At 50.8% G+C, this 8,751-nt stretch overlaps 1 protein-coding gene across 2 annotated transcripts; it reads right to left on the bottom strand.

The window, feature by feature from the left end:
• Positions 1-1,022: 1,022 nt before the first annotated feature.
• LOC123404516 (respiratory burst oxidase homolog protein E-like) lies at positions 1,023-7,583 on the bottom strand. Of its 2 annotated transcripts, XM_045098447.1 has the most exons (13): positions 6,663-7,583; positions 6,401-6,560; positions 6,252-6,300; positions 5,924-6,037; positions 4,959-5,819; positions 3,582-3,677; positions 3,092-3,207; positions 2,836-3,006; positions 2,580-2,739; positions 2,315-2,503; positions 2,085-2,213; positions 1,631-1,709; positions 1,023-1,502 (listed from the first exon to the last, which is right to left on the bottom strand). In XM_045098447.1, the coding sequence occupies exons 1-13, from the start codon at positions 7,294-7,296 to the stop codon at positions 1,393-1,395; spliced, it is 2,868 nt and encodes a 955-aa protein (XP_044954382.1). In that variant the 5' UTR covers positions 7,297-7,583; the 3' UTR covers positions 1,023-1,392. The 2 variants fall into 2 exon arrangements, with proteins under 2 accessions (XP_044954382.1, XP_044954381.1); XM_045098446.1 differs by having other exon boundaries at positions 6,401-7,583.
• Between the last annotated feature and the right edge of the window lie 1,168 nt (positions 7,584-8,751).

The following is an 8,751-nucleotide window of genomic DNA, read 5'->3' as shown; positions in this document are numbered from 1 at the left end:
AACACAACCACCGTCATCAAACAAAAAACTCAAACCATCAGCTAGTTCTTTCCCAGGAAGATGAAAATACAACTTCATCGATTCCTTATACTCCAGATGGTCTTTCAAATGCCCTTGAACTTCAAACAATGACAACTTGTCCCTCTCAATCTGTGAAAGTGCTTCATCTCCCCCCTCCCCACGTAATCCAAAACAGGACCATTGCGGATGAACTGGCCCGTAAAATGAAATCTGACATTCAAAATCTCACTAGGGTCCATGATTGAGCTGCAAAAAACAAGAATATATCACTACATTGTGCTAATCCGAGCTATTGGACTGACGAAAACGCATAGAAAATCGTCAAAACCCCCTAACTTTGTAATCGCAAAAAATCCCCAATTTTTCTCTCTCAAACCCTAACACTAACACTGTGGCAAGAGCTTAAATTGCAACCACAGGAGGAGGAGGACGTCGGAGACAGTACCTTTGACGTCGCTCGTCGTCAAGCCGTCACGATCGCCGAAGCCAGAGCCGATCACCCTTCCGTCGCCATTGTCGCCGCTCGAGCAGGGGAATTTCAGGGGACGCCGCGAGTGGAGACAGGGGAATTTCGTGGGCTAGCTCTGATTAAGAGGAGGGGAGCGCTCTGGGCCTTATGGGCCGGCCCAAATTATGTCCGCAACGAGTTTTGGACTGCCACTTCATCAATTCCTGCGTGGAAGTGTGCTCAGGGTTCATATTGGACCCCGGGATTAGAGAGTTCAGAGTGCTGATTACCGCGATTAGGAGTTGAGGGTTTGATTTAGCTAGGGTCTACGAGTTCAGGGTTTATTGTGGACTTTTTCCGGAGGACCGCCGTTGTGGCTAGGCACACAAATGTGAACATTGAAGTGAATGATGTACAAATACGTTCTCAAGATTGGTGCCCTGAGTCTCTTTTTTCTTGATAAAGGGCATTTTTTATTGACTTATAGCATCAAGGGGACATAAACACAATAAGCACACATCCTGCTTCTGCACAACTGGATGTGCACAATCAATGGTAACAAACACACACACACTATCACATACTAGGTAAAGAGCAAAGTTATACAAGAGCGAAGCTCTGCCTTGGCGGAGGGTAAAAAGAGGCAATGATGATCCAAGCCAATCATCCGCTGACCCAAGGAAGATGGTGCCCTCAGTCTGTTGTATGCTTAACATTTGATATTTTTTACAGGTAGCTAACTATACGTGCATATCAAACAGAATAGTATTCCCTCTCATATTGTTAATAAAAGTGCTTCTAACTGCCTTCTACTTTATACTATGTACAAATGGTGAAGAGGGCAAGTTTTCTTCCAAAAAACATTGAATTTTTTAATCAATATTTGTGACTATGGTTATCTGAGGTGTTTGTATTCTATTCTATTAGAAATACTCCTTATGGAAATGGAAGCGAGTCGTCGTCTTGTGGCTCATCTCAAGTGATAGTTTCTTCAGTTCTTTCGCTAGTGTGGGCTTCCCACAGTAAAACACCCCTGCATGAATGAACAACTTGAGTGATCAAAGTAATACTATAAATCAATGCTGAACACTGGGTATTTTTAGATGCCTACTTGGCCATCCCCTGAGGAAAAAATAGCAACAAATTGGAGAAGGATATTACCAACAGTCGAACCAGGGTGCTTGGCAGAGATTCTTGTGAACTCTTCCTTCCAGTTAGGCCTTGCAAAATGTGTCCTGACCTGTCATGAGTACAGAACACATGTTCGATTCACGCCAACCTTGACAAATTTTCCACTTCTTTACATCAACATGGCATGTTTGACAGGAAGAATAGTTAAGATGCAAAACCTATTTGACAAAGTAGTGACACCATTTGCCAGAGGGCAACAAGCTCTTTAAATTACACCAAAGTACCAACACAAAGAACTTGTAGATGCATGGCAGTCATCATGTCAACACAGCAACTTGAAATAGTTTTCGGACTTAGTCATATTTCAACATATCTCAAAAACAGCATTATTGCTTAATTTTGGTATTATTGCTTAATTTTGGTAATGTTTTTTTTAATACGCAGACATAAATTCATCATGTATATATGTGAAGTGTTACTTTACCCTGGTGCCTGATACTATGTCTATACCATTCTTGGCATGGTTCAGGGCTTGCACCATTGAGAGCAGGGTCGTCCTTGCATCGCGCTCCTCGTACACACTTGTGAGATAGTTGTGCAGCTCTATGACACCCTGGTGGCAACCATGAGAACAACATCAAGCATCATCATCAGTAACCAACATCGCAAGATGAGGAGCGGCACAGAAGGAAAGGAAGGATGAGAGGCCATCACCTTCTTGTCCATTTCAGCAACCTCGTCCATCACGCTCTTGAACCACTCGAACGATCCGGGCTCCCTCGTAACCCAGTAGAAGTGCGCGCGGCTTGTCCGATACGCTCTCCTCTTGTTGCTGCTGGCTGTCGACACGCTGAAGGTGGTATTGCTGCTGTCCTCTGACCTACTAGTCTCCATTGATAGGTCCTAAAAAGATACAAAAGGTTTAGTGTTTAGGGGCACATCAGCACTAAACGATGTCGTTGAGCCCATCAGACCGTACCATCAGCTCATCAGCCAGCTTAATGTTGTTGAGCAGATCCCTTAGAATGCTTATGAAAGGCGTCGCACCGATTCCGAGGCCGACGAGAAGCAAAACGTCATAGTTCCTGAAATCCTGCGCCGGAGCACCATACGGGCCGTCGACAAGCAACCGAGGAGGACTACAGCAGAGACGAGACGACATAGTTCAGTTTCAGGTAGTCAAAGAAGGAACTGGCAGTGGGGCAGGCATGGCAAGGAGATGCAGTATTACTAACCTCTTCTGTTCTGCCATGCCCAGATCGCCAAATGAAGCTCTTCCGGGTAGGCATGGCGACATGTAGTTCTCCACGAAGATGTGCTTGAGCTCTTGTGTCCAGTCTCCCCTGGTCTGGATATGAACACTGATGTAGTCGTCTCCTGGGGCTGAAGTGATGGAGAAAGGGTGCCTGACCAAAGGGGATTAAACTCAACAAAGTCGTACAATCCGAGAGCAATGTTGTCTGTTGACAGAAGAATGAGCAGACGACAAACCATTCAAACGGAGAAATTGTTGGGCACTGAAGGAAAACATATTGTCCGCTTCTGTATCTGAATCCGTAGGGCTTTGACATGGTTATGGTCAGCACATTTCCTGGTAGAAGGCACACCTGAGGGCATCATCAAATTAAGCAAGAACATGAGCATGTGTCGGCCTAGTTTCATTACTCCACGCTGGTAAGGAAAAGTTAATAAAGCAGGCCATTCTTGGTGTTTATCCTTATTTTCTTCATCAGCCAGTTGCTCAGTTTCTGCCTATGAATGGTAAAGAAGTTGATTCTCGGTTACCTTGAGGATCTTGACGAAAAAAAGGCAATACAGATTATGCTCTTTCAATTTATTATTTCTATTTATTACCCGGAGTTCTGATTAAGTTGATTCTTGGTTGCTTTGAGATTACCGGTTTTTTTTAAAAATGGAGGCGACGCCCCGGCCTCTGCATCGATTGATGCATATAGCCATTTGAGATTACCGGTTACCTTACCTTGAGGATCTTGGCTGCATAGGCCTTGGAACGCAGCGCCCGCAGCGTTCGTTCACCGACGTGTAGAGCAAAGGGCACGGCTATGTACATCCATGTCTGCAGTTCACCACAGAGATAAAAAAAACAATGTTAGCACCAGATAAATCACTTGACAGGCAGGTCCAAGTGCAGAAAGCCACGGGTGCGTTGTATCTGAGACAAGCATGGTGAGTAGTGATGGTACGGTGGTGGAGCACACGCGATTGAATTCTGGTTGATTCGTCTCGTCATCGGCCAGCACGGGCGCACAGGAGGAGGACGAGACAGCTGCACCCGTGCCCGACGCCAACGCGCGTTAATGGCATGCGGATATGCTTCAGGGTTCCTGACGAAAACGCGCCACCAACCCGACATGGTGTCGTCTGTCGCCGATGTGGTGCAGCGGCAGGGGTGATCCGGTCGCGGTCGCGGTCGCCCGTACCGCGCCAAGCACGGGATTCTGTGAGTACGTACGCGTCGTCTACAGTGCGCATGATGTATAATCACTTGGCAAACGCTAGTATGCACTTGACCACCAACTCGTTTGGGATAACCACAAACCTTGGCAAACGCTGTCAAGATGGAGCGCAGGCCAAGGTCTTTGCAATGTTAATTGAATTCCTTCACCTATACTGAATGGACACTGATTATCTCTTTTTTTCAGTAGGGGACATTAATAATTATCTTAGGTGTACCATATGCACGATGCGGACTGCATTTCTTTCTTTTTAGTAGAGTAGAAGAAGCACCTAAAGGAAATAAGCTGCCGGTGACTTGGATCTCAAGAATAGCATGGGCGCAACGTCTGAACTAGATTGTCTTTCCTTTTTCCGTGGTGCCCGATGCCCATCAGCTTAACAGCTAAGAGCAAGTACAATAGTAGAGCCGGTTGCCGGCTGTAAGCTCATGCCATGTCATCTATAGCCCATCTTATAGCTAACATGTACAATATTTGGTTAGAAGAGTGTACTACTTATTTATTATATGACCCACCTTTCATTTCCACAAAGTGCCTAGGAACACGTGTTAGAGCTGGCTCTTAGCTAAGAGCCCGCTTACCTTTTCTTTTCTCTTCTCTCTCCTCCAACTAAGCAAAAATATATATTTTATTTCTTACAGCCAGTTGACTCAGCTCTATCGTACTTGCTCTAAGACGCCCTTCTTAGTTGCTAGCGCCGGTGCAATCGCAATACTTTACTTTTGGATTGGAAGGCCCAAATCAGACAGGTGTCAGCGTCACGAACGAAAGGTAAGTACGTGCGTGCCGCAGTCACTCACCAATAACTAACTAAAAACAGACGGCGAGTCGGCGACAGTAACACCAAGCAGATCAAAAATGGGTACAGAAAAGTTACGTACCGTCCTCTGGTACCACTTGCTGACGAGGAACATGAACCAGCCGTGCACGAGCAGCAGGAGGTAGACGACGACGAGCAGGTGGTGGGAGTACCAGAAGGCGTTGAACCCGGCGAGGTGGCCCAGCGGGGACGGCAGCCGGGTCCGGCGGGTGGACGCCCTCCGCAACGGCCGGGCGGCCAGGGTGAAGGAGACGGCCATGAGCGCCACCATCACCACCCCGGTCACGCCCACCACCCCGGACAGCAGGCTCCTGTATGTCGGCTTCTCCTCCCCGAAGAATCCGGTCAGCGGCCGGTACTCCGCCGGGCTCGACGCGATCAGCCGCGGGAAGTCGCACGCCAGATGGTTCCCGGCGTGCAGGCAGATCCCCGCCGCGATCGCCATGGCCACCACCTTGTGGAAGGCGATGCAGTCGTCCAAGGGCACGACGAAGCGCGCCCACGAGGAGCGGAGGCGCGTGAGCGTGATGCGGCAGACGGGGAGGAGGACCAGCGCCATGTTGAGCTTGAGCGTCTCGGCGGCGCCCTTGGCCGTCGGCAGGCAGTGCCCCATCACCTCGAACGCCACCGACCGCCGGTACTGCGCGAACCTCCACGCGAACAGCGCCGCCATCGCCGCGACCCACAGCGCGAGCACCCACGCGCGCCGCCAGTTCTCCTCCGCCGCCACGCGCGCCCTCCCCGCCGCGCGCCGCGGGCTCCACCGCCACCCGCCCCGTCCCGGCGCCGCCGCCGTCGCCGGCTTCTCCTGCGCGCCGATGTCCTGGCTCCACTGCGCCGCGCTGCCGCTGCCGCTGCTGAGCGGCCGGCTGTAGCTCATGTAGGCGTCGCGTTGCAGGAGCAGCGCCTCCAGCTGCCACAGCTGCATGCGCCCACGTGACGCACGTACGTGCCACGTCAAATACTACGTACAATACAGTACCTAGGAAGTAGTGCTGCTGTATTTGTACGGGTGCGGTGCGGTACCTCTATGTAGCCGAGGCCCTCCGGGTCGAGCTCCTCCATGATGAGCAGCGCGTACTCCTCGGCCTGCTCCTTGAGCCTCGAGAGCTTGTTCGCCGACGCGCTCAGAACGATCAGCTGCCGAAATCAGACAGTGATTAACTAATGGTAATTAAATTCCATTACCGAGTAACCAAGCAGTAACATGTCGGCAGTAACAAAGCATGAGACATCATCAGCAGTTCAGCACGATGGAATCTTGCAAACTTGTTACCGTTCGGTGGTTTAAATTAGTAACTAGGAGGTGGTACTGTAATAAGGAGCAGATTCGTTTAGTGGATCGAGGCGGCACCTCCTGCACTTCCTCCCTCGTGATCCTCCCGTCGACGTTGGTGTCCACCCTGAAATTTGTTTTTGGCAATGGCCGCAAGAAATGCGTGAGCCACCTGCGCGGACCGGAGAAAACAGGGGAACAACATGATCGTTCTGTACTGTACGTACATGTCGAAGAAGATTTGCAGCCGCGCGTCGAAGCTCTGGTCGGAGATTTGGAGCCAGAAGTCGTGGAGCTCCTCCTTGGTGACCCGCTGGAGGGTCTGCCGCCGCCGCCGCGCCAGCGCGTCGAAGATGCCCACTGCGAACTCCTTGGAGTCCACCATCCCTGCAAACCGACCGTCGAATAGTTCGTCACCAATGCCAGCTCGCGATCGTGCCGTGAACCGAGTTGAGCCGAAGTGGCATGCATGCACGCTGCACGGCGTACCGATGCAGTCGCCGAAGTCGTCGCGGGCGAGGAGGCCGTCGCGGGAGAGGGCGTCGAACCGCTCCTCGACGGCGCCCCAGAGCGCGGTGGCCTCAGCGGAGCCCGTGGCGCGGCTGATGAACCGGAGGCCCTTCAGCGCGCGCCTCGCGCCGGACAGCGAGCGGTCCAGCCTGGCCTGCACGCGCCTTCGCTCCCGGGACGCCATCGCCGCCTCCCGCGGCTGCTCCGGCGCCGACGCCGCCGGCGAGCGCAGCCAAGCGAACGTCCTGCGTATCTTGGACGAGGTCGACGAGCTTCGGCTCAGGTTGCGCCCGCTCCCCGGCGTGTGCGTCCCGGCCCCGGCCGGCGCCGCCGGCCCCGCGGTGGGCGTCACGCTGCGCACCACCATGGACTCCTCGTCCAGCTCCAGCATGACCTCCACGAGGTCGCTCTGGTCTGCGAGAAACGCCGGCAGCATGCCGACGCTGCCGCCGGCACCGGCCGCGGCCGACGTCGACGAGAGGAGCTCGTCGCTGTGCGACGTGATGAACGACTCGTTGTCGGACGCGTCGGTGTGGTCGTCGCCGATGTAATCCGCGATGCGCCGGAGCCCGGCACGCCGGCCGCTGCCCGGACCTCGCGACGGCGTCCACATGACGGGCCGGTGGCTCTCCTGCGCTGTGCTGCCCCTACCGCTGCTATCTTCTCCGTCCACGAAACATACCCCTGGTTCACCTGTAGCAGACTGTAGCCGTTGCTCTGCCCTGCTTCACCTTGGTACTAGGAGTGGTAGTTTATTTTACCTGGCGTGGTTGCGCCTCGTCGCAAGTGAAGCTTGGATGTAGGTATATGCTCCGCTCGATCGGGAGTCCTGCTTCTCCAGGGTGGTTGGGATTCAGTGCGCCGAGTCTCGGACGATTCCAAGTGGACCAGATGGAGAGAGTAGGCGAACGGTGAGAGCATCTTTAATACGGAGCGCAAAAAAAAAAAAAATCAACATCAAAATAGGGTTTAGGCTGCTCATAGTGGAGAGTAACATATAATAGTATCATGCATATGTTACTATTATATGATAGTACTTCCTCCGGTCCTTTGTAGTCTCCATATTAGCTTTGTTCAAAGTTAAAGTATCTCTACTTTGACCAAATGTAGAGAAACATGTATCAACATTCACAATGTCAAATTAATATTGTTAGATTCATTATGAAAGGTAGTTTCATGATACGTATATTTGGTATTGTAGATGTTGATATTTTTCAATATATATTTGGTCAAATTTTGTAAAGTTTGACTTGACCCAAATCTAATATGCGGAGTAAAAAGGACCGGAGGGAGTACCTTCATAGTGCATAGTATCATAAACTAGTATCATAGGTGATCTCATTTATTGACATGCATGACACATAGTAGCATAGCATTTAACATGTTACGGTATCTACCTATGTTACTCTAATCCTCTCTTTCTTCTTTAATTACTTGCCACATCACCATGTTTGCTAGTCCCAAGACTATGTTATTAGCTATGATACTCCCATTATGGCCAGCCTTAGCGCGTTGGGTTGGTGTTTTGCTTTAACAAAAGCGTTGATGCTATTGCGTGAGCATTTCGCGGACGCGCTAAATTTCAACGTGCGTCCAGCATAAAAAATATTTTCTACTTAAACATAGACCAAAGAGATCAAAGACATACAAAATAAATCAATAATAAGTAGTTCAGTTATCATTACAACTCAAAAAGTCAGAGCTACGAACGACGGTCGGACGCTGTTCGTTGGAGGAATGATGCGCTCGAGGGACGGCGGCGAGGAGAGAAGGTGGAGGAAGCAGCAGCGGCCAGTGGGAGAAGCAGGAGAGGCGGGGGAAGCTAGTGCCGATAACAGGTAATGCGCTTGGTCGCCGGAGCGAATGGCGAGAGGTGCGGGCGTGAAAAGGACGTGGATGTCGCCTAGAGGGGGGGGTGAATAGGCGCTTTAAAATAGTTAAGGTTTAGGCTTGAACAAATGCGGAATAAAACTAACGTTTAATATGTCAAGCACAAAACCTACAAACAACTAGGCTCACCTATGTGCACCAACAACTTATGCTAAGCAAGATAACCAACTAAGTGATA

This window comes from Hordeum vulgare, chromosome 6H, assembly GCF_904849725.1.
Source record: "Hordeum vulgare subsp. vulgare chromosome 6H, MorexV3_pseudomolecules_assembly, whole genome shotgun sequence".
NCBI classification, from domain to species: Eukaryota; Viridiplantae; Streptophyta; class Magnoliopsida; order Poales; family Poaceae; genus Hordeum; species Hordeum vulgare.
The sequence above is the reverse complement of the archived record's forward strand: the minus strand, read 5'-3'. Positions and strand labels throughout refer to the sequence as shown.

What these genes read in the sequence shown, in the direction of transcription:
- LOC123404516 (XM_045098446.1), bottom strand. Translation starts at nt 7,296, where the DNA reads ATGTGGACGCCGTCGCGAGGTCCGGGCAGCGGCCGGCGTGCCGGGCTC. An exon ending in CTGCAAATCTTCTTCGACAT is followed by an intron (nt 6,301 to 6,400) that starts GTACGTACAGTA and finishes AACAAATTTCAG; the next exon opens with GGTGGACACCAACGTCGACG. An exon ending in AGGGCCTCGGCTACATAGAG is followed by an intron (nt 5,820 to 5,923) that starts GTACCGCACCGC and finishes GGGCGCATGCAG; the next exon opens with CTGTGGCAGCTGGAGGCGCT.